The following is a 25,268-nucleotide window of genomic DNA, read 5'->3' as shown; positions in this document are numbered from 1 at the left end:
TTTTGTCTTATTGAGTGCAGCTGCCTGTGCAGGAATTTGCCTTGGCGGGAGCGCAACATTCCCGGGATGGCGGGAGAAAGAGGAACACGTTGCAAACTTGGGAAAGAAAAAAAAAAAAGATGAGACAGACGAGAGCAACAGCAGCTGAGATGGAAAACGCAGGAGGAGGAAGAGGAGGAAAAAAAAAAAAAGAGGAGGAGGAGCGGTTGAACTCACCATTGTCGTCCCAGCGCGTTGTGTTGCCGCAGCGTGTAGCCAAAGTGGCTCTCCTTGGAGCCGCGGAAGATTTGCGCTCGCTTGCCGTCCAGGTTGAAGCACACGCGCCCACCTGACGCCAGCAAAACGCACGACACAAAGCCAAAGATTCCCACACTTAATATTGACATATTTTAGCATGTTAGCATGTGTCATTGTGATCATGTTAGCGTACATTTTTGTTTGGAATAGAATTGAATTTTGGCGTTGCACGTCATGATTTTTACAACTAAAATGAAAACAAAAGCATCTCATATAAAGTATCACCAAAAAAAATCAAAAAAAATCTGTACAGTACCGAAATGACAAACATTATCACTTCTCATCAATCAACGGCTAGCAAAAAGACTCCATACATGATGGACGGTCAAAGTGGAACAATCAGTGACATGTACACCAACCAAAAGTGTCACCATGATGATGTCATCGCACACAAAATGTACTTTGGGTCTGTTTTCGTTTTGGAAAAAGCCAGCTCCTTTAGATTTGATTTTCTTCTTTTTCAGTTCAACTTGAATGACTTTGGTCAGTGCAGGCAACAAAAACCAAAAACCAAAACCAAAACCAAAACCAAAACCAAAACCAAAACCAAAACCAAAAACAAAAACAAAAACAAAAACAAAAACAAAAACAAAAGAAAAGAAAAGAAAAGAAAAGAAAAGAAAAGAAAAGAAAAGAAAAGAAAAGAAAAGAAAAGAAAAGAAAAGAAAAGAAAAGAAAAGAAAAGAAAAGAAAAGAAAAGAAAAGAAAAGAAAAGAAAAGAAAAGAAAAGAAAAGAAAAGAAAAGAAAAGAAAAGAAAAGAAAAGAAAAGAAAAGAAAAGAAAAGAAAAGAAAAGAAAAGAAAAGAAAAGAAAAGAAAAGAAAAGAAAACAAAACAAAACAAAACAAAACAAAACAAAACAAAACAAAACAAAACAAAAGCGAACTTTCGGCTTTGGGACTGGCAAGACTCGTCCGTCCGTGGAATTTTCCATTTGAAAAGATCCGGAGCCAAAAAAGTGCCAAATGTGTGCTAACACATCCGCGTTTTGTTTTGTTTTTTTTGTTGTTTTTTTGCTGTTCGGCAAGCGAGTTGGAAAGCGGCCTTGAAACTAAATGCCACCCCACAACAGTCAAAATTGTGTCACTGGGTGCGTCTCAGGTGTTTGTCCTTTTGCAAATTGCTGTCAGCCAATAATTAAGTATGAGTCGACTTTTATGACTGCATCATGAGGAATTTGTTGGCTTTCTGAACAATAGGACGTTGAAACAGAAGTTGTGACAAGCAGGCAAGCAAGGCATATCAAACGTTCCCATACATGACAGTCCAAATCAAACAATGACCATGTACAACAACCAATGTCAGCCCAAACAAAACGGACTTCCAGTCTGTTTCTGTTTTTCTTTTTTGTGTGTGTCATTAAGGGATGGCGGAGCCAAAATGCAGGAGAATAACGCAGCAAAACAGGAATCGACTGCAACACGTGCTGCTTTAATGAACCGCAGGGAAAAAGGTGAGCAGACAATCGTGACTGGGCTGGTCGCCATGACACGACAGGATGCAACTGGACTGGTCGCCATGACACGACAGGACCCGATTCGCCTCGACTTGCTGTGGAGTGGCTATGACGAGGACCAACTCGGCTGCTGCCATTTTGAAAGTTTGAGTCCAGTTTCAATCACGTTTGTTAGATTTTAATCATAATTAAAGACCTTCATCCCATATTTATTTAGTCCATTTTTAGTCTACTATAAAGCGAGCATTTTAGTCTTTATTTGAGTCCAAGAAAACAATTTTATTCCTCTAGTTTTAGTCAACAAGAACTGGCAACATTTTAGTCTGGTTTTAATCATTTTACCCTTAATATATATACACACACACACCGGTATATGTGTTTTTATACCGGTATATATTTTGCTCAGCAGTTAATGTTAAACATTTTGGATCTAAAACAATTTCACAAAATGTTCTTTTATCTTTTTAATAACAAAAAAAAACAAAAACAAAAAAAACTTTACACACGATTACAGTATATCGACAAGTGGCTACAAAGAGTACTATGGCTGCATGTTATGAGCTAGTAAGTTAGCCAGCATTAGTTAGTAGTCGGATAAACATTATCGGAACATTTTAGCCGTTGTTACATTATAACTATACTTTTTTTTTTTTTTTTTCACCTCCTGTCTGTTCCATGCATTTGTGCATGTTGCTAGCTGCAGATTTGAAAGGGGGTGTGGTCACAGTGACAGATTAGCAGAGACAAGATTTGACAAAATCATATTTTCATCTCGTTTTTCTTCATGAACTAAAATGTCCACAGATTTTAGTCGAGTATTTAAGTGAAGTACATTTGCATTAGTCGACGAAAAGGAATACTGATTTGGAACCAGTTATTGTTCATTCATGGGAGTTTTAGTCCAGTGAAAAATGTGTGGTGACTCAATTCTCTTTGTTTAATATTTGTTTACGAAATTAACACTATTTGGCTGTGACGAGGACAAACATTAAATCGGTAAATAGCGATATGTCAGCGCATCCGCCATATTGGAGCAATTAATTGTACTCGCCATTAAATCGGCAAATAATGAGCAATGTTGAGTTGGAATGGGATGATGTAATCAAAGGTCCATATTCATCCAATGAGTTGTGACTTGATGATGCATCTAAGGAGAAACTGAACGAGGCATCTTTACAAAGTCTTCACTCATCCAATATGGCGGTCAACGTACTCACGACTGTGCGTGCATGTACTGTAAATGCTGTGGAAAATGGATCAATTCAGCCATTGAATCAACTACATGCCTACAAGTTAATGCCGTTCGTAGGGTATCCATTAGGGGTGTGCCAAAAAATAGATTCTCATTTATTAATCAAATCGAATTGATATTTAATATCCAAAAATCGATTTGATTTAAATTAGAAATGAAGAAGAAGGTGAAAGCCCAAATGCTGTTTTTGTGGAAAAAGGCACTTACAATACAAAATTAATAAATTTTTAAGCAAAAAAAAAAAAGACACTTGAATGTCTCTATTTGTCATTTTGTCTTGCAAAGCAGACTGGAGTAGATCATGACAATGTTGCGCATATCTGTAAATTGAAGCGGAAATTATTTGTCAATCAAATCAGGAAACAAACAAACTTTCGGTTTTGGGACTGGCAAGACTCATCCGTCCGTCCGTGGGAATTTTCCATTTGAGCGGATCCGAAGCCAAAAAGTGCCAAAATATGCGGGGACACACCCGCGTTTTTTGAGGTCTTGGTGTTGACACGCCAATTGAAAGCGACCTGAAAGTCTTTCAAGCCGCCCGCCCAATAAAAGCCCAGAAATGTCAAAGTCGGGTGTGTCAGGTGTTTAGCCGAGTTTGCCATTTTCGAAATTGACAATAATGACAAATATAATTAAGCTCACTTTCATGATTGCATCATGAGGAAATTGTTGGCCTCTTTTGTCTGGCTTTCAGTTTGGACAACATGGCTGCCATGCAAAACAACTTCCTTCTTGTCGTACGAACGTGCTACTTGTTCCTTTTTCTCTCCGTATTTTTCAGGCTGGCCGCATTGTTGAAAGCGCGCACGATGGACACAAATGCAAAACATTCTCCAACGTGATCAATAATGTGAAGAAGCTTCACGGTGCAAATATGAAATGTGGTCATTTTCGTGATATTCCAGGATTTTGCACACCGATTACTCGTGACAATTTCGACTCCATATGAAACATTTTGGGCATTTTTTGAACCCAATAAAGCACGTGCCAATAAGTGAGCATTTAGCATTGTCAATGTGTTTTGCTCAAAAGATATTAGCGATGACAAATGACTTCATTTTTCCGTAGCATGTGTAAAGGCACACTTGAACATGACCCCGAGCATCACATTCCAATCAAATGATGCAAGTGTCACTAATCAATGCACAAATATGAATACACAAAGATGCATTGAAGTCGATGAAACAAAATGTCAAATGCTAATTCATCAAAACAAATAACCTGTCAGGAAGCAAATAAGTTGTAATTAGGGTCATTATACGTTAAAACTGTGAAATTGAAAGATGTTTTTATTGTTCAATGGAAATCAGCGGGCTCGGTCCAAGATGGATTCTCTTCTCGTTACTCTCGACGGGCTTGGCGAGCCGAGGCCAAACTGAAAAAACATTCACACGCTTGACAGCAACGCACACGCCGTCTCATTGACAGCACGTTAGCTTAGCGGCCGGTTAGCATCACAAACTCACATGAACAAGATGGCGAATTACCGGTCATGGTAAAATAAACACCGCGGATTGTTTATCTTGGCCAAACAATATGCGACCGCGACCTCTTGCAACGAAACCGCCGCCACGCGACGAAGCGCACTCCCACTTTGCCGAAGACGCGACAACTAGCTGCAGCTCTTGCAGCCGCACACAGTCCGACATCAGGTTTTTTTTATGCAGCGGCGAATGACGCGTGTACGTCCAAATTGACACCAAGATGTATCATGCTACGCATGACCTCAATTTCGCGGTATTTCAAATTGTTATCGCACAAAAAAATACACCGGTAATATCGTAGAAGGTATGATATGGAACACCCGTAATTGACGGCTACTAAAGTGCACAAATAATATTTTTAAAAGTAGCTAGTATGCAAGGTCTGTGGGTGAAAACATGCGGGTGTCTTTAAAAAAAAAAAAAAAAAAAAAAAAAAAAAAAAAAAAAAAAAAAAAACGTATCTAAACTTGCGTCTTTAATGAAGCTAACATGCTAACATGTTTTGGAAGGTGGAAGTTTGCTGGCGTACCCGGATAAAAGCCACACAAGAATGAGGCCATTTGCTTGTGTGGCTTTCCTGCGGGTACCCCAGCAAAGAAAACCGGAAATGCAAAGGTCACCAGTGCAAGGAGGCCCAACTTCAATCAAGTTCAAACTTGCTTCAGTTTTCGGTGGCATCACCAGGAAGTGCTGTTGTTTTTTTGTTGTTTTTTTTGGCTGGTGCGACTCTGGATGAAATGGGGAAAAAAAACAAATATAATTGCCCTGCCCTAATTGCCCTAATGAAGCAATTAGAATTCCTTTTTCATGGTCGGCCTCGCCCAGTCAGCAGATAAACATGCCAGCATGTCTGAGGCAAGCGTCACTTCTCCACTGAGAGGCACTCGCAAGCTTCCTTCCAGCTGGTAAGTACACGCACACACGTCATCATCATCCTCATCATCATCATCATCAACCCGTTGACTGTTTTGCATTTCAACGTCTGCGCTCAACTTGAAAGCAAGTGCGTCTAATATTATCGACTGCAGGGACGGGCAACTTCCATGATGGAGGGGGCCACAGTTTGTCATGAGCGCAAATAGGGGGCCCCACAAAGAGGTGGGGACCGAAGTAGATGGAGGTCAAAAATCACATTTCAATATGCAGAAAATACACATATAAAATTGACAGCTACTCAAAAGTATTGAATAAAAATATAATTGATAAAATATGTTAAAATATATTGATAAATTTAGAAAATATACTTACAATAATAATACATGAAAAAATATTGAGAACAAATGTGCAAACAGGAGAATCAGTAGGTGCTGCAAATCACACGTATGTGCGACTCCACTGTAGAAGAGGAGACGTCTTTATATCATTCCCACCACTGAGATTTGTTTAAAAATAAAAAATAAAATAATAATCAAACGGTGGGGCAGCCAAAATTTCTCCACAAACGAGTGCCTCCACCACTTTTTTTTTTTTTTGTGAAAGGCCAGCGTCAACATTTTTGCCAAGTGAAAAACTAGCAGGAAGACATTTCATGTCAAAATTCAGAAAAGATTTCTGAATGTCATTTTGAAATGAATGTTGCCATCCAATTTTTTGTTTGTGTGCTTTTCAGGCTTTCAAGATTGTTTGGGAAATCTTCAAGTGCAATCCGGTTAAAAGTAAGGACGACCTTCTCTTCTATTTGACCTCAATTCCCAAAAGGTCATCCTGGTTGTTGGCCGCGTGGACTGACCACTTTTTTGTTTTGGCTTTCCAGCAACAAGATGTACGCGTTGATTCTTCTGGCAGGTACGTAAGACGCAGTCATGAAAACAAAAGTGTCAAAAAGCTTCCAAACAGCTTGTTGGACTGTTGACAAAATGTGTCGATTTGATTTTGAAGGTCTGTGCGCCCTCAACGCTCAGTTGGGTAAGTTTGCGTCTCCCTCGTGCCAATTTGCAGCAAATGTGCCGTGTCGTCGTTAAGAACTGCTGGTGATTTTCACGTCTCAGGTACACCAAAAAAGCTGGTGTGCACCTTTCAGAAGGACTCCAGTCCAAACCCCTTTGACATTGTGGAGGACATCGATCCGTACCTGTGCACTCATCTCATCTACAGCTCCCTCAAGCCCGAGCCGGTGGAGGTCACCGCAAGCCCGAGTGACCTCAACAATTTTCCACAATTCAACAGCCATAAGATCACGTCAGACTTTCACCACTTTGAGCTTTGTTGTTGGATTCCTTGAAAAATAACAAGGAAACTTTCTTTTTTTTTGTTCCAACAGCAACCCCAACCTTAAAACCCTTTTGGAAGTCGACCTGACTGACTTGACTACCAACGACATGTAAGTCACAAAAGGCATCGAGCAGATCTTGTTGTACTTTCTGTCCATCATGCTGCCACATAACTGACTTAGGAAAGTCAACACAAACAGTGTAGCAACACATCTAGACAGACAATACGGCAACACTCACAAGCATATATTCTTTATCCACTAAAGAGAATTGTTAATATTAATGCAGCTTACAAAGAAACTCAGGAACAGAAGAAGTCCAATTCATCTTGCTTTGTGTTTTCATTATTATACTGCCCTCCAGTGGACAGGGCACAGGACAGCAGAAGGATGAGCACAATGGATTGGATTGCAGCATTAAATCATAACGCCGGTTACCGATACCGGTACTGGTATCGGAAGGAAAAAAAGACGTGTTAAAAGTATTGATTCATGGTTTTATGAATCGATATTGGGCTATGAAAAGGAATACCGATTGGATATATCGATATTTTAGACCCAGCCGTAATTTTTTACCTTCTGTTCAATTACGTCACACTCAACATTACACTGCACTGTTTTCCTGATTTAAAAAAAAAAAAAAAAAAATTGATTTTGGTTTCGGCTGGAACGTATTAATGGCGCTGTGATTTATTTCTATGGGTAAAGATCATTTCCCATACAAGCGGTTTGAGATACAAGTCACAGAATGAACTGAGCTTGTATCTCAAGGCAGCAAAACAATTGGAAAAAGTCACAATAAGGAAGCAAACCTTTTTCAAGACAACTTTCCTTTTCCATCTGTTTACCAGATTCGCGCCAAATAACAGGGCCATTTTTATCCAATCTGTGATTGATGTTATGATTCCTGAGCAATTCGATGGCGTCAACATCGTGTGGGTGATTAAACAAGGCGTCAATCAACTAAATGACAAGCAGAGATTCACACTTCTCATGCAGGTCTGATCTTGAAATTGTCCTGCTCTAAAAACGGTGAGCAAATTTGTTGCGCGTTTGACAAAGAAGTTGACGATGGCGTTCTGCTCAACAGGAATTGAAAGCCGAGATGCAAGTCGCGCTGGGCGTGCGAATGCTCACTGCAAGCGTCTCAGCTGAGAACATTTACATCGACTACAGTTATGAAGTCCCACTGCTTGCCGGGTAAACACAAAAATCATTTGGGAGCAAAGCTGCATTGAGAACAAGACGGGCAAAAAAATCTCGTGTGTATTTTAGTATCGTCAACTTCTTCAATGTGATAACCTTCGACCTTGATCGAACTCCCCCACCTGGCACTAACCCAGCACCATTCCCCAATGCGGTAAGTAGGCAGAACTGGATCGATGCTAAAAAAAAAAAAAATGCAAGTGGGTTGTAGTTTGGACAACCTTGGCTAACCCAATCTGTCCTCTTGTCCATGAGTTTTTTTTTGTTCTGGTTTTTTGTTGTTGTTGTATTTTAGCAAACTGCAATGTACTACTGGGTCAGCAAGGGGGCACCAAAACGAAAGCTCAACATGGGAACCGCTGCGTATGGTTTTGACACAAGCCCCACTGCTAATTTGCTCATCTGGCCCATATACACGGTAAGATGTGAGATCATTGCGAGCAATGAGAAGCCGCGATGTGAAAATGTGAATCCGACTTTCAGGTGTGCAGTGCCACCACATCTTCGCCAGTCCACGTGGACAGCGATGCCACCATTCAAGCCAAGGTAGTCAAATCTCAAAGAAAAAATCAACAAGATACTTTTGCCCCTCACTCAGTCAGCCAGCCAGCCATTAAAATGTTTTGTTTTTTCCCTCTTGTGTCTATCAAGGCCAATTACATCATAGCTGAGCACTTTGGAGGAGCCTTCGTCAAGTCAGTGGACCTGGATGACTTCAATGCGGCCTGCGGTCAAGGGCATTATCTTGTCATCCGACAGATCCACAACATATTAATTTAATAGGACGCGTGGCTCGCGTCCTGCGGTGAAGGGAACTATCCTGTCAAATCACGAATCACTTGCTACGTTTGGGACGAGGGCTTCATCTAATGCGCCATTCGCTTATCGCAATTTGACAAAACGTGACCAAGCCTATTTGGCTACAAATAGCAAGAAACAGACTGCAAGTCCATCGATCGTCACCTTCCTCCAAACAAAAACAATTTGTTCAACTACAAGTTCATTTGCAGCACTTCACATTCAAAATTCCTCCAAAAGCATGACAAAAAACAAACACATTTTCAATCCAAGAACTCGTACTCGCCTGGTTCGAGGGACGTAACGATATCCAAACATCACAATACGATATCATCATGATATGAAGGTCACGATACGATAATGATCACAATGTTGTGGGGAGGTTGGCGACACAAAAAACAAAACAAAATTGTGCTCTTGTACATGACAACAATGCATATAAACAACCTACAATCTCTATGAACACCATTAGCATGAATTTTAAACATCGAAGGGCCAATACATGCCTTGTGAAAATTAAACTGCACTAAACTAGCCACCAGAGGGTGCTAGAACTTCCATCCATCCATCCATCCACTTTCTTGACCGCTTATTCCTCACAAGAGTCAGTGACAGCGATGCCACCATTCAAGCCAAGGTAGTCAAATGTCAAGAAAATCAACAAGATACTTTTGTCCCTCACTCGGTCGGCCGTTAAAACGTTTTTTCCCCCCATTTGGTGCCCATCCAGGCCAAGTACATCATCAGAGCTAAATTTGGAGGAGCCTTTGTCAAGTCAGTGGACCTGGATGAGTTGGATGCAGCCTGCGGTCAAGGGGATTATCTTATTTTGTCATCCAACAGATCCACAACATATCACTTTAATAGGATGCATGGCTCGCTTCCTGCGGTGAAGGGAACCATCCTGTCAAATCACCAATCACTTGCTACGTTTGGGACGAGGGCTTGATTGATCTAATGCGCCATTCGCTTATCGCAATTTGACAAAAGGTGACAAAGGGAGCCATTTGGCTGCAAATAGCAAGAAACAGACATCAATCGTCACCTTCCTCCAGACAAAAACAATTTGCTCAACTACAAGTTCATTTGTTGCATTTCAGACGCAAAATTCATCCAATAAAACATGAAAACCTTCAATCCAAAAACTCGCCTGGTACACAAAACGATTGTGTTCCACCACCGATGAAACATCTAACCTGGCAATAGGCAGACTGATAATTGTGATTCACTAAAGGGACTGCTCCACTGTGACTTGCTTGGGAAAGGTGGTGATGTGTAGCTGAATGGTTTGCTGGTATGCTTTTATTTTGAAGGCCGGAATGGTAAAGGAAATGGACAATAAAATAACTTGGTGGAAACCACCCAGCTTCTTGTCATCTGTTGAGCCCACACATATGGACAAAATACAACAGGCGGGACATCTGTACGATACTTCGAGCTGATTGGACCACTTTTTGGGGGGGGTTGGGGGAATACGACTATATTTACCAGCTAAAAATGCACGAAGCGCGTCTCGTTCGAGATTCAACAAAGAAATGTCAATAATTCTCCGAGAGAACAGAATTAATTGTAGCGTCACGTCATCCATGTTTGGTTTGTTTGTTTATTTGTTTGTTTGTTTGTTTGCCCCGGCGTCGTTACTTCAAGAAAACAATTTCCCATTTCATGTTGTTAGTGTAATGTTTGCCAATGTGTATTTTTATTTGTTTTGTAAATTATTACACTTGGAATTATATATTTAGTTTATGTGCTTAAATGTTTTATACAGCGCGCATGTAATGAGAGCAAAAGAGAGAGAGGTGTATTTGAGCGAGCCTTGTTCGACAACAGAGTTCACTAAAAAGAGACGAGCTTGAAATCCTTTCCTGCCGTGTCGGGTTCATTTAGCAGGGAAGACGCCCGAAAACGTCAGAAACATGAAACTATTTGTACCTCGTACTCACCGCAGTTGACACGGCAAACAAAAACGGTGTAAACAAGGGGTGTCAAACTCATATTAGCCACATGGAGGGAAATCAATTACTACGAGGGCAATCATGCTATATAACCAAAACATGCATCCATCCACCCATTTTCTTGACCGCTTATTCCTCACAAGGGTCACGGGGGTGCTGGAGCCTATCTCAGCCGGCTCTGGGCAGTAGGCGGGGGACACCATGAACTGGTTGCCAGCCAATCGCAGGGCACACAGAGACGAACAACCATCCACGCCCACAAGCACACCAATTCGGATGCCCGATTAACCTGCCATGCATGTCTTTGGAATGTGGGAGGAGACCGGAGTACCCGGAGAAGACCCACGCGGGCACGGGGAGAACATGCAAACTCCACCCAGGAAGGCCAGAGTCTGGACTCCAACCTCATGCCGCCAACTTAAAAACAATTGGCGTCTATTATAGACAGTTTTTTTTCTTATTTTTCTTTTTTCTTTATTTTTTTGGGGGGGGTTGGTCAGCCCTATTATAGCGGGGCTCAACTGTAAATATATTGTTCCAAAAATAACACGAATGCAAATGCAAAATTAGCAGTTATTGAATTTGGTTGGTCATGTTGCTCTATGATTTTATTTGTATATTTTTTTTTATAAACATGAAGTGGTGTGTAAAATAATGACCATGTACAAGTTGCATTACTTATCTGAGGAATGCTTGTGAAATCACAAATGTATATGTTTAGATTGTGGCCGGCTGATTAATTGGTCCGACTTTTAATTTTTGATTATTAGTTTTTTGGGTTTTGTTTTAACTTTATAAAATCATCTCGCGGGCCAGATTGAACTCCTTTGCGGGCCAGATCCGGCCCACGGGCCGTATGTTTGACACCCCTGGTGTAAACTAAACCCGTGGGACCGCCCCCAAGTGCCTAGCCCAACCACCAGGAGGCACACGGCAATACTCAAACAATAAAAAAAGACAATTAGCAAACCCAGTCGGTCGCAAAAAATAAAAAATAAAATAAAAGGAATAAAATGTTCAGACCCAGACAAGCCGTTGGCACGACCCCCGGGCAGGTCAACACACACAGGCGGATCGAAGGTGAACCAGGATCAGCCGACCCGTTCAGGGAGGAGCAGATCACCGAGCTACAGGGGCAGCCGAAGACCCTCCGAGTCCGAGCCACGATGCAGCAAATGAAGACGCTTGAGAGGTTCTTCGGTGAAACTAAGAGACAATAAAAGAGCTCGGGAAAAACAAACAGAGAGAATGGAAAACCAGTTGGAAGATGCCTTGCAGGAACAGAGAAAAGTCATGGCTGAACTTCGACTTTGTTGGACAAGGACTGAAAAAGTTTTGTTGGCTAAAAACAAAGAGCTTAAAATGATTGAGAAGGAAAATGTGAGAGGCCAGAAGTTGGAAGTAGTCACACAAGCGAGCACGGTCGTGAAAAACGAGCTTCTAAACATCTTCTCTAAGCTCCTGATTGAGGCTGTCGTGTTTTGTTACTGTGAGAGTTGTGACTTTTGTGAATTAAGAATAAATTGTCAACCAACATTACAATCAAAAGACAATCCTGTTGGTTTGTTTACGCCTGTTTTACAAGAAGTCAAAAATAAAGAGTTAGTAGCCACAAGTCTAGCGGACAAGTGGTGGTGGACAAGGCCCAGATCAGATGTTCCCCTACATGGTGGATGCTCAAAATCAAACAATCAATGACGTGTACAAGAACCCAAACAAAATGTACTTTCAGTCTGTTTTTGTTTTGGAATAAGCACGCTCCTTTTGGTTTGATTTGCTTCACGAAAATCTTTTTTCACTTTAGTTTCCATGAACTCGAATAGCTTCGGTCAGCGCAGGCAACAAACAAATTCGGCTTTCGGACCGGCAAGAGTCGTACGTGGGAATTTTCCATTTGAAAAGATCCGAAGCCCAAAAGTGCCAAATGTGTGGGCACATATTTGCGTTTTTTGATGTCTTTGTTGTTGTCTTTGTGTTTGGCAAGCGAGTTGGAAAGCGACCAGGAAGGCCTTCAAAATGCCAGCCCGGAAAAGTCAACGTGGCAACAAAAGTCAGAAACAAAAGTGGGTGTGTCTCCGGTGTTTATCTGCATTTGCCCTTTTCAAAATTAGTGACACTCAACAATTAAATATAATAAGTTGACTTCCATAAGGAAATTGTTGGCTTCTTTTGTCTCGCTTTCACGCGATGTTTGGACAAAATGGCTGACATGAAACGACAACTTGATCCTTTTTCTCTCAGAATTTTTCAGGGTCACCGTATTTACGTTTGGAGCTTGTTGAAAGCACGCACGCTGGACACAAATGAAAAAATCCTCCAAATTGATAAGGTGTTAAGAAGCCCAAAAACGTGAAGAAGCCGAATCCGAACACGACACAATGCAAAATGCGGCCACCCTCGCTCACTTGTTTTGCCCTCTCACGTTTTTAACAGTGCAAATATGAAACGTGGTAGATTTTTGTAATATTCCAGGATTTTGCACTGATTGTTTTTCCACACCGACTAAAGTTACTGCAGACTCATCATGGGCGACATCAGACCAATTTGACAAAACCGATGACCTTTTCGGCGATATTTTTTTAAGAGCGATACTTTGGGGATTTTTGTCTTTTTTTTTTTTTTACCCCAATAAAGCACACGACAATAAGTGCACATTTAGCATTGTCAATGTGTTTTGTTCAGACGATATTAGCAATGACTTAATTTGACGCGGATTGTTCTGTTACAAACGTAAGACGTAGAGATGTTAATTTTCTCCTTTTTCCAGTCTAAAGAGACCACAAAGAAACACTAAGAAGCATCTTAGTAGTGGTAAATTGTGGGTCCATGAGCAATAAATGTCCGTGCGGAACACAAAATATTGGTTCTGCGCCTCCCAGCACCGTCCAGGTGCCACAAATATGTTTGATTTTAATTATTAAAATAGATTAGCTAAGCATTTTTGCGTCGATCACTTTTTATGCTCAACCCAACCGACTTGGTCAACTTTTATTCCCAGACCTAATTACAGCTCTAAAATGAGCTCATTTAAAATATTTGGGGAAATAATGTTTTTTCATGGAACACATTCTATTTCTTTTGAACATTTTCAGAAAAGCTGATTCAGAGCATTTTGACCGATCTTTCAAGGCCCACAGAAAATTGTGTGTTAGGACTACGCAAGCACGGAAACTACCAAATGAAAGATTGAAGTCTCATCTTTCATCAGAAAAAAAAAAAAAGTGTTTCTCTATCTTATTCCGCTTTTCCGTAATCTGCAGTAGAAAACAAGTTGGTTAGAGCAAAATCCCGTCCTTTGGACAAAAGAGGCTTTTTGTGAAAAGATGTATTTCATGCACATCAGTGTTTATGACGCTGTTTTTTGTTTCTTTTGTACTCCACAAACACCTGAAGAGTGCTGTAAGGGTTCGGGAATTCCCAAAACCTGGCAAACAAAGAGTTAATATTGCTGCTTCTGTTGACGTTTTAGATTTTTGTCGAGGTACCGTTAGAGGTATTTTATGCAGGTATAGTATCAAAGTCAAAATTTTGGTTTCGTGACAACACTCGTATCGTTGCACATCATTTCTTTCAGATATTACTTTCTCAAAAAAACAAAAAAAATTCACAATATGCCTTTTACTCTGAAACACTTAAATGAACAATATTTAAACCTAAGTGTTTTTAACCCTGTTTTAATTACTATTATACTTTAATGCCCAAACATATTTTCGATTATTGACCTAAATAAATATGTAGCTGCTCTTTAATCCAAAAACACAAAATGTGGACAGTTATGGCGTCCATCACTGGCTAATAAATTAAATAGCACTGATGCAAAAATTACAAATCCACAGGTGTGCTCATTAGCTCAATCTAGCATGACTGTGATTAGCTTAGCTTAGCTCAATCATACAAGTAAAACTAGTGTCTCATGACATGACACGTACTTGCTTAACATTTGTTTCTGTTACTTTTCACATACATTTCTCAGCAGTAGTTTCAATAACTTCTCTTCTTATTCTACCACACGCGGACATCGTGTTTCATTTCGGCGTTAATCCGCCATTACAAGTAGACATCGTTTGTGACGTGACTCACTTCTACACGCTCCTAAACATGGTACATGGACAATCTAGCGCGACATGTGACCTTGTCAAACACTTACAATCACTTTCTATTTTTTTTTTTTTTACCATTGTCTATCGTTTACATTTACACTCAGAACATATCTTACCTGTCAAAAGCACAATAACAAAAAGTTATACAGCGTTCGCGGTGGTGCGCGTCCATTTCTTGCGTCGTCATCGTCAACTGACTCGTCTTCTTCCTCGATGGCCGTACACGTCATACACTGCTGATACGCAAGCACCATCTGCTGGTGAAAGCGTATGTTGCACTTTGATTTCAAATAGGCACGAAACAGTAGTTGTCTCAGTAGAAAATGCTTCAGTTGGTTTTTGTTTTTGAAAGAAGAAGAAAAAAAAAAAAACACGCTCCTTTTGTTGAACTTTCTTCATGAAAATATTTGTCCAGTTTAGTTTCTATGAACTCGAATGACTTCGGACTGGCAAGAAGTCGTCCGTGGGAATTTTCCATTTGAAAAGATCCCAAGCCAAAAAGTGTCAAATGTGTGGGAACATATCTGCGTTTTTTGATGTCTTTGTGTTTGGCAAAGCAAGTTGGAAAGCGACCAGAAAGGCCAAATGCCAGCCCAGAAAAGTCCAAAGTTCCATCAAAAGTCACTAGGGGTGTGTCAGGTGTTTATCTGCCATTTTCAAAATTGCCGACACCCAACAATTAAATATAATAAGTTCCACTTTCATGAAGAAATTGTTGGCTTCTTTTGTCTCGCTTTCACGCGACGTTTGGACAAAATGGCTGACATGAAACAACAACTTGTTTCTTGTCGTACAAACGAGATTCTTTTTCTCTCCATATTTTTTAGGGTCGCCGCATTTACGCATGCTGGACACAAATGAAAAAATCCTCCAAAGTGATCAAAGGAGGCGTTAAGTAGCCCAAAAACGCGAAGAAGCCGAATCCAAACATGACACGATGCAAAATGCGGCCCACAAATTAAGAATTCCCATCAAGATGCATTGAATTCAATGAAATAAAATGACATTTGATTTTGTCAAATGAATCGAGATACTTCATCAAAACAACCAGAAAAGCAAATTACGATAATTCTAAATTAAAACTGTCAACAAATTTAAATATGTTTTTAGTACTCAATGGAAGGACAACATTCACATTTGAATATATGAATATATAAGGGATGCGACGGTACAGGTGGCCCACAGTTGGGTACCTTGGTTTTTTTTTGGGCCACGGTTTCGGTTTGGTTTCTGTACGTCATTTGTGTGGAAAGAGAACGATCCCGCCCCAAAATTCTCTTTATTTTGCTTGTCAGCAAAAATTGCATCGTGCAACGACAGTAATGCTACGCAGTAGTATTAAATATGTAAACAAAATAATACAAAATAATATAATAATAATAATATACCAAAAAAATGTGTGTAGATCAGGCGCTGGAGATGCTTGTTGATGTTGCTCGTGTTTCCTTGAACCAATTTTTGCCGGGAGCGAATTGCCGTGGCATCTTACAACTTTTACCGTGCACATAAAAGTGGCCATTTTTCAAAAATGTTCCTTGTTCCCAACACCTAACCATAACCTTAAAATTCAAATACGTGGAAGACAAACGATTTCCTACTATGTGTGTGGTCACTGAACGCATCAATTGAGTCCATTGCTGAATGCGTTTTGGCTTTTCTTTTGTTTATCTGCGATAAATATTGTTTTTCTTGTCACAAAACCTTGTTTCTAAAACTTGTATACATATAATAAAACATGGCGGACTCGCCAATTTGGCAACTGCGTCATGCACTACCAGCCAAATTGGTTCGTAGAGATGGGAAAAGTACTGATATTCTTGAATAAAAGTACAATTACTTGTTAAAAAAAAAAAAAAAAAAACTTTGGTAAAAGCAAAAGTACCTCAAATAATTACTCAAGTAAAATGCCAGCTCTGAAATGTACTTGATGAGTAGAAGTCAAAAGTATTTTTACCGGGTGTTTCCTCCTCTGTGAATTCTAAAACGGAGCAAAAACGGGTGTACATGGGCCAGTTGACTCCGTGGGTGCGACCATGCGGGTGTCTGTCTACTGTACGCATTCGCTCCAAAACAATCAATTGTTGAACTCTGCGCTTGCGTTTTGAATGCAGCTAACATGTTTCGGAAGTTTTTCCTACGGCTACTCCCAGCAAAGAAAACTTTGAAACAAGAAAAGGTCACAAGGAGTGCAAGGCGGACGTGCGAGGCGAGCTGCCAAGGGTGTGAACCCAATCGCTTCTTTGATGAGGTCCAACATCAATCAAGTCCAAACTCGCGTCCAGCACCAGGAAGTGCTCTTTATTTTTTATTTATTTTTTTTGGCTGGTGTTGAGTCAGCAAAGATCAAAGTTGTTTTTTTGGTTTTCCCTCAAACGATCTGTAACAAGCGACTCCGGATCAAATGGAAAAAAAAATAAATTGCTCTGACCTAATTGCCCTAATGAAGCAATTAATTGGAATTCCTTCGTCAACTTTGCTGCGAAACGATGGTCGGCCCCGCCCAGTCAGCAGATAAATATGCCAGCGTGTCCGAGGCAAACGTTACTTCTCCACTGAGAGGCACTCGCAAGCTTCCTTCCAGCTGGTAAGTACACGCACACACGTCATCATCATCATCATCATCATCATCATCGACCGATCTTTTAAATGTAATTGCATTGCTTTCAAGGATATCCCCTTGAGACGCATTTGGAATTCGGATTTGCTTCAAAATAAGGAGGAAAATTCAAATAAATACATGTCAAAATAAATAAAGTGAAGTGAAATTTCCTTCTGGCTTGATGGTGGGGGCGGTTCACAGTTTTTCTATTCACGCAAATGGGGGCCCACAAAGAGGCGGGGACTTTACACGTCGCTTAAGCAGATGGAGAACTAAAAATGACATTTTCAGTTTGCAGAAAATATGCATATAAAATTTTCTCACAATATTCTTCAAAGATACACTAAGAATTGTTCAATATGTATTTTCTTGGAAAAAGGGGTTGTCTCCCACAAAAAAAAAAAAAAACTGTCAAAAAATGTGCCAACAGGTGGATTTTAAACAAAGAAGGGCCAAAACATGCCTTGTGAAAATTAAACCGCAGAGGGTGCTAGAACTGATGTGCTGCTTTTAATATCGTGATATGACGATGATGATATATTGTGGCAGTTTTAATATTGCGATATCACGATATTGCCGGTATCGTTACATCCCGAAGAAACGAGCTGTCGGCCTTTCGGCGAGGAAAACGGGACAAACAGGAATTTAACTGTAAAACCAGATAAATGCACTGCATTTACTAGCTTATTATGACTGCTCGACCACTAAAATTTGTGTGTAAAAAAAAAAAAAATCAGGGGGCCAGAAAAGATTTCCAAACGCCATTTTGAAATGAATGTCACCGCCCAATTTCTTGTTTGTGTGCTTTTCAGTCCTTCAAGATTTGTTTGGGAAACCTTCAAGTGCAATCCCGTTAAAAGTAAGGACGATTTTCTCTTCGATTTGACCTCAATTCGCCAAAAGGTCATCCTCGATTGGCCGCTTGGACTGACCACGTTTTTTGGTTTTCCAGCAACAAGATGTACGCGTTGATTCTTCTGGCAGGTACGTAAGACGCAGCAATCGAAAGCAAAACTTCCCAAAGCTTCCCAACTGTTTGTTGGACTTTGAAAGTGTTGACAAAATGTGTCGATTTGATTTTGAAGGTCTGTGCGCCGTCAACGCCCTGTGGGGTAAGTTTGCGCCTCCCTCGTGCCGATTTGTAGCAAACGTGCGTCGTCGACGTTAAGAACTGCTGGCGATTTTCACGTCTCAGTTACGATACCACGAAAGCTGGTGTGCACCTATGAGAAGGCGTCCGCTCCAAACACCTTTGACATCGTGGGGGACGTGGATCCGTACCTGTGCACTCATCTCATCTACAGCTCCGTCAAGCCCGACCCGGTGCAGGTCACCGCGAGCCCGAGTGACCTCATCAATTTCCCACAATTCAACAGCCGCAAGAACAGGTCAGACTTGGAACACTTTCAACTTTCTTGCTGGATTCTTTGAATATACGGAAGCGGACAGCTGCCAATGTGGAGTCAACATTTTTGGCTTTCGTTGGAACATATTTGCAAGTACGTTCGAAATATGTTCAGGTCGCAAATATGTTTGAATGTACTTGTAGGCTACATGCTACAAAGTTAGCTTACCTTCCCATAATGCCACGGGGTATTTTTGCACATGCGCCAGTGAAAACAAAACCCCTTTTTTTTTTTAGTCATTTGGACCACATAATAAATCATAAAAGTTTCGAATAAACACTTTTTTTTGTCTACTTATTTTTCTAATTAATTGGTAATTGATCATTATGGGAAGGTATGCTAACTTTGTAGCATGTAGTCTACATGTACGCTCGAACATATTTGCGAGTCTGTTCAAACATATTCGCAAATACGTTCGAACATATTTGCGAGTCTGTTCAAACATATTCGCAAATACGTTCGAACATATTCGCGAATACGTTCAAACATACTCGCGAATACGTTCGAACATACTCGCGAATACGTTCAAACATACTCGCGAATACGTTCAAACATACTCGCAAATACGTTCGAACATACTCGCGAATACGTTCGAACATACTCGCAAATACGTTCAAGCATACTCGCAAATACGTTCAAGCATACTCGCAAATACGTTCGAACATACTCGCAAATACGTTCGAACATACTCGCAAATACGTTCGAACATACTCGCAAATACGTTCGAACATACTCGCAAATACGTTCGAACATACTCGCAAATACGTTCAAACATACTCGCAAATACGTTCAAACATACTCGCAAATACGTTCAAACATACTCGCAAATACGTTCAAACATACTCGCAAATACGTTCAAACATACTCGCAAATACGTTCAAACATACTCGCAAATACGTTCAAACATACTCGCAAATACGTTCAAACATACTCGCAAATACGTTCAAACATACTCGCAAATACGTTCAAACATACTCGCAAATACGTTCAAACATACTCGCAAATACGTTCAAACATACTCGCAAATACGTTCAAACATACTCGCAAATACGTTCAAACATACTCGCAAATACGTTCAAACATACTCGCAAATACGTTCAAACATACTCGCAAATACGTTCAAACATACTCGCAAATACGTTCAAACATACTCGCAAATACGTTCAAACATACTCGCAAATACGTTCAAACATACTCGCAAATACGTTCAAACATATTCGCAAATACGTTCAAACATATTCGCAAATACGTTCAAACATATTCGCAAATACGTTCAAACATATTCGCAAATACGTTCAAACATATTCGCAAATACGTTCAAACATATTCGCAAATACGTTCAAACATATTCGCAAATACGTTCAAACATACTCGCCAGCCAAAAAATGTTTACTCCACATTGGCAGCTCTACGCTTCTGTACTTGAATAATAACTTTTTTTGTTGTTGTTGTTGTTGTTCCAACAGCAACCCGAACCTTAAAACCCTTCTGGAAGTGGACCTGACTGACTTGACTTCCAACGACATGTAAGTCACAAATTGAGCAGATCTTGTTGTACTTCTTGTCCGTCACGCTGCCGCCGCCGCCTCGAGTTACGAGCGACCCCGCGTGACCACTTTCACCAAATCCGAGTTGGCCATTTTTTTTTGCTTTGACTTGCCAGTGCTTGAGATATGAGCACAGTACTTTGGCAACTATTGGGCAATTCTTCAAAAAGGAGGCTTGAAGCGCTTTCTGGATATTCCCAGCTACTAATTCAACAACATGACACATTAATTATTTCCAACAAGCATATAACAAAATGCCATTGACATGCTAACAGTTAGCATCGGCGTCTTTTGTTGTGGCGCTGTTCTTTAAAACTTTTCCTTTGCCTCGTTGACCAGATTCACGCCAACAAACACGGACATTTTGATCAAATCTGTGATTGAGATTGTGAAAAACAAGCGCTTCGATGGCGTCAACGTCGTGTGGGCGTTTCGACAAAGCGTCAATCAACCAAAAGACAAGAAAAGATTCACACTTCTCATGCAGGTCCGATCTCCAAATTGTGCCGCTCGAAATGTGTTTGCCAAAAAGATTTGACGATTTTTTTTGTTCTGCTCACCAGGAATTGAAAGACAAGCTGGACGAAGAGGGCGTGCGAATGCTCACCGCGAGCGTCTCGGCCGTCATACTTGTCGTCGACCAAAGTTATGACGTGCCGGCGCTTACCAGGTAAACACAAAAAAAAACAAAATCAGTTGGCAGCAAAAGCTGCACTGAGACCAAGACGGGCAAAAAAACTCACGTGTGTGTCGTGTTCATTTCGTCAACAAAAATCATTTCGTCAGCACACATTTTTCGCCGGACTAAAACCCTCATTAATAAAAAATAACTGGGACGAAATCAGTCTGCAATTTTGCCGACTAACGAAGACGAGACCAAAATATCTATGGACGTTTTAGTTCATGAACAAAAATGAGATGAAAACGATACGATTTTGTCAGATGTTGTCTCTGCTTATCTGTCATGTGACACAATGACACGCCCCCTTTCAAATCTGCAGTTATCGATGCAGACAGGAGCTGGATTCATTGTAAAAAAAAAATAATAATAAAAAAATAAAATAGAGTTATAAGTGAACATTAATCCAACGTTTGAACAATAATGCTAATGTGACTGCTAACGAAAGCTAGCTAACTTACTAGCTCATAGCATGGAGCCAAATCGCCACTGTAATTATGTGGCAAGTTGTTTTTCATCAAAAATGAGAACATTTGATGTGAAATATAATCTGCTGACAAAAATATATATACAGTAGTAAATAGCGATGTAACGATAATATCATGTTATCGCAATATTGAAACTGCCACAATATATCGTCGTCGTCATGTCACGATGTCTAATGCAACACAGAAGGGCCAAAATATGCCATGTTAAAATGAAACTGCACTAAAAAAAAAAACTAGCCACCAGAGGGTGCTAGAACTGCACATTATTTGATATGATATTTATCAAAGTTTTATATATTTTTTTATTGCTGTAATGTACAAAAACACAATATTGTACAATTTTTACAATTACATTTTTTTGAATAATATTGTGACCTTTTTTGTATTGCCAACCTCCCCACAATATGGTGAGAATTATCGTATCGTGACATTTGGGTTATCGTTGTGGTTGTCCTGACTAAAATGTTGACTAAAACTAGACGACTAAAATGAATGATGTTTTCTTGGACTATAATAAAGACTAAAATGCTAGATTTATAGTCCACTAAAAAAAAATGGACTAAATAAAAATGGGATGAGGTTGACTAACTGTGATTTAAGAAAAAAAACAAAAAAACTAACAAGCGTGACTGAAATTGGACTAAAACTCAGATGAGATTTCAAAATGGCAGACAAAATCAACAGCGTGTGTGTTTTTTAGGATCGTCGACTTCTTCAATGTGATGACCTTTGACCTTGACCGAATTCATTCACCTATCAGTGACCCAGCACCATTCATCAATGCGGTAAGTCGGCACAATTAGGTCGATGCTAAAAAAAAAAAAAAAGAACAACCTTGGTTGAAGCACTCCATGACGTTTTTTTGTTGTTTTTTTTAAATTATAGCAAAATGCAATGCAGCACTGGGTCAGCAAGGGGGCGCCAAAGGGAAAGCTCAACATGGGAATCGCTTCGTATGGTTTTGACACAAACACCTTCCTTAACAATCCGAGTATCCGGGCCAGATCCGAGGTAAGACGCGAGAGCATTCCGAGCAATGAGAAGCCGTGATGCGAAAAAAAAGGTGAATCCGACTTTCAGGTGTGCACTGGCAAACTTCCTCTGACAGTTCACATCGACAGCGACGCCACCATTGAAGCCAAGGTAGCCGAACGTCAACAAAACCAACAAGATACGTTTGAGCTTCACTTGGTCAGCCGTTAAAACGTTTTTGGTGCCCATCCAGGCCAAGTACATCATCAAAGCCAAATTGGGAGGAGCCTTTGTCAAGTCTGTGGACCTGGATGATTTCCATGGAAACGCTTGCGGCCAAGGCAAATATCCTGTCATCAAACGTATCCAAAAGACTTTTGAATAGGACGCGTGAACGATCCTGTCAAACCGCCAATCATTTGCTCCATTTGGGACCAGGGCTTCATCTCGTGCAACACTCGCTTCGCGCAATTGGACAAAACGCAACCAAACCATTTGGCTACAAACAGCAAGAAAACATACAGAAAGTCGATTCATCGTCACCATCCTCCACAAAACAACTAATCTGTTGCTCATTTGCTAAATTCATCCAAAAGTATGACAAAAACATCCAAACTTTCAATCCAAGAAATCGTACTCACCTGGCTGGTACACAAATCGATTGTGTTCCACCACCGATTTTGACATCTGTCGTGGTCACAAACGTAAACACAAACACTCGGGCATGTTAGTCGAGTGGAAGCGGAAACGATAGAAAAGAGTGAAAAGAACCTTTTTCTTGCACGATATCAGGCTCCGATTCATTATCGGCAAGAATTGACTAATTTGACGTCAAACAGATAAACCAGATAATAGAGAAATCCGCTGATAATGATCGGCAATTATTGACCAATTTGACGTCATACTGATAAATCAGAAATTTGCCGATAATGATTGCCAATTATCAACCAATTTGACATTATAGAAGTCAACCAGATAATAGAGAAATCCGCCAATAATTATCAACCAATTTGATTTCGTACAGATAAATTAGATAATAAATAAGTCCAACAATAATAATCGACATGTCACGTTGTTCCATCTGTTGTGCTTCATATCAATAAAATTCAGCTTTTACATACATTGAAACATTGCGTAAAGTTGTTTCAATGTATTTGTTAGTATGCTAAAGTATATTTGCATTGTAGTCAATTTTGCAAACAATTATCGGCTTACTTATCGGTTATCGACATCCGTTGTGCCAATTTGTGCCAATTTTACCAAACGCTGAATGCTTGCTCTTTGATATTTTTCCATTTTGAAATGATGACATGATTGCGCAATGTTGCACTAAACAACAAAGCGTCCGTCTCCATTGATTGTCTTTTTAACGCTTCATCAGATGATTAATTGTGTGAAAGCAAACTCAATAAAATGTGTCAAGACACAACAAATTCCTTCTCGATTGTTTCTTCAAGGGTTTTTCCTGTGTACAAAATTCAGAGGCGGCCGCCTCAACGCTAAGTGATTGCTAATGAACAAAGACTTTAACATGATCATAGTCATATTCTTATGATTGCAGCATGGAATTATTATATGTTGCCTGTAAAACAAAAGTGAAAGCAAGTCTGTTGAATTTACAGAATACGTACACGTCATGGTGCATGACACCAAAACAATTTGCAAAATGTTGACACAAATACATTTATCGAGCATCCGTTGAGCTTGTAACATGAAAGTAATGTTACAAATGTAACAACATCTTTGAGCACCAACTTCTCAGTTTTGCGGGTGATGCAAAAAACGAGTACTGAAAGTCTGCGGAGGAATTGCTGAATTTCAGACTGCAAATGTCCACAAATATTCATGACAAGAAAACAGTTGACGATAAAAGAAAACAATTTCATGTTGTTAGCAATGCCGCCACATGGAAGAGAAAAATGTCACAAGAACTGAAAAAAAAAAAAAATCATTTCTTGACACCGCAACCTTGAAGTCTGCAAGTCCCAAAACTGAAGTACGACCAATTCACACTGACTGCGGAACGGATGCAGTGCGGATGCACGCCACAAGAATAAAACACATTTGAGTCATACGTCAATTCACACCAGCTGCGGTGCGGAACGGAAGCGGTGATGCGGAAGGTTCCCGCTAGCGTTCTATTTTTCCCAGACGTCGCATGCCGATTTTCATGAAGCTGAAGAAATGACACGAAGCGGACAGGAAGTCGCGCGTTTCACATCAAGGTAAATCTGCTCTATTTCAAAATAAAACCCTTTGCAAACTGGTTTTATTTATTTTTTGGGGGGGAAGCTCGCTAATAGTGATAGACCAATATGGTTTCCCCAGGGCCGATGCCGATTATTAGTACCAGTAGTCCAGGAGGCCGATAACCGATATTTCAAGCCGGTATTCATTTGCAGTTTAAGAGAAAATATTTGCATCAAAATTATACACCGATGCAAGTATCGCAATATTTGTAGCTAATATACGGCCACGAGAACAAATCCATTGTTGATGACTTATTGAGCAATGACTTGGAGGGCCACTAGGGGGAGCGCCTCAAAAGAATGACGGGAAACGATTGGAAGAAGAAGACTCATGAGCAACTCACTCACGTTTGCAAATGTTTCGATGGAAAAAAAGTTCAATTGTAACGTTTTAAAACATTTTATGTTTCGAATTTTCAAAGCACACAATTTCTGAGGAATTCATTTGAAAAACGGAAGAGATTGGCGTAACAAAATTGCCATCTTCCAAAAAAAAAATCATGGAGGCCATAAGACAAGTCATAGAAGTAAAAGTGAATGTAAACATGCGTCTTATGTGGAGTATTTTGTGT

The 25,268-nt window shown here is 40.1% G+C and overlaps 3 protein-coding genes across 4 annotated transcripts in view; 2 read left to right on the top strand and 1 right to left on the bottom strand.

Annotated features, from left to right (window-relative positions):
• LOC144016557 (integrin alpha-11-like) overlaps positions 1 to 25,268 on the bottom strand; it is a 44,419-nt gene that overhangs the window by 18,968 nt on the left and 183 nt on the right. For both annotated transcript variants that reach the window (XM_077517830.1, XM_077517831.1), the window contains exon 2: positions 217 to 328. In XM_077517830.1, the coding sequence (XP_077373956.1) occupies positions 217 to 328 (112 nt within the window). The remainder of the gene's footprint in view (positions 1 to 216; positions 329 to 25,268) is intronic.
• On the top strand, positions 1,782 to 10,062 carry LOC144016603 (acidic mammalian chitinase-like). Its single transcript, XM_077517943.1, has 12 exons — positions 1,782 to 1,922; positions 6,098 to 6,186; positions 6,242 to 6,273; positions 6,367 to 6,393; positions 6,477 to 6,666; positions 6,749 to 6,808; positions 7,549 to 7,696; positions 7,788 to 7,897; positions 7,973 to 8,057; positions 8,199 to 8,321; positions 8,387 to 8,449; positions 8,555 to 10,062. Exons 1-12 carry the CDS (start codon positions 1,782 to 1,784, stop codon positions 8,681 to 8,683), a joined length of 1,197 nt encoding a protein of 398 aa, XP_077374069.1. The 3' UTR covers positions 8,684 to 10,062.
• On the top strand, positions 17,219 to 23,874 carry LOC144016783 (acidic mammalian chitinase-like). Its single transcript, XM_077518105.1, has 12 exons — positions 17,219 to 17,340; positions 18,168 to 18,214; positions 18,308 to 18,339; positions 18,441 to 18,467; positions 18,551 to 18,743; positions 20,228 to 20,287; positions 20,648 to 20,795; positions 20,872 to 20,978; positions 22,176 to 22,260; positions 22,361 to 22,486; positions 22,556 to 22,618; positions 22,701 to 23,874. The coding sequence occupies exons 3-12, from the start codon at positions 18,315 to 18,317 to the stop codon at positions 22,830 to 22,832; spliced, it is 966 nt and encodes a 321-aa protein (XP_077374231.1). The 5' UTR covers positions 17,219 to 17,340; positions 18,168 to 18,214; positions 18,308 to 18,314; the 3' UTR covers positions 22,833 to 23,874.

The sequence above is a fragment of the Festucalex cinctus genome, chromosome 3, assembly GCF_051991245.1.
Source record: "Festucalex cinctus isolate MCC-2025b chromosome 3, RoL_Fcin_1.0, whole genome shotgun sequence".
Taxonomy (NCBI): Eukaryota; Metazoa; Chordata; class Actinopteri; order Syngnathiformes; family Syngnathidae; genus Festucalex; species Festucalex cinctus.
The sequence above is the reverse complement of the archived record's forward strand: the minus strand, read 5'-3'. Positions and strand labels throughout refer to the sequence as shown.

What these genes read in the sequence shown, in the direction of transcription:
- LOC144016603 (XM_077517943.1), top strand. Translation starts at nt 1,782, where the DNA reads ATGACACGACAGGATGCAACTGGACTGGTCGCCATGACACGACAGGAC. An exon ending in GATTCACACTTCTCATGCAG is followed by an intron (nt 7,697 to 7,787) that starts GTCTGATCTTGA and finishes TCTGCTCAACAG; the next exon opens with GAATTGAAAGCCGAGATGCA. An exon ending in GAAGTCCCACTGCTTGCCGG is followed by an intron (nt 7,898 to 7,972) that starts GTAAACACAAAA and finishes TGTGTATTTTAG; the next exon opens with TATCGTCAACTTCTTCAATG.
- LOC144016783 (XM_077518105.1), top strand. Translation starts at nt 18,315, where the DNA reads ATGTACGCGTTGATTCTTCTGGCAG. An exon ending in GATTCACACTTCTCATGCAG is followed by an intron (nt 20,796 to 20,871) that starts GTCCGATCTCCA and finishes TCTGCTCACCAG; the next exon opens with GAATTGAAAGACAAGCTGGA. An exon ending in GACGTGCCGGCGCTTACCAG is followed by an intron (nt 20,979 to 22,175) that starts GTAAACACAAAA and finishes TGTGTTTTTTAG; the next exon opens with GATCGTCGACTTCTTCAATG.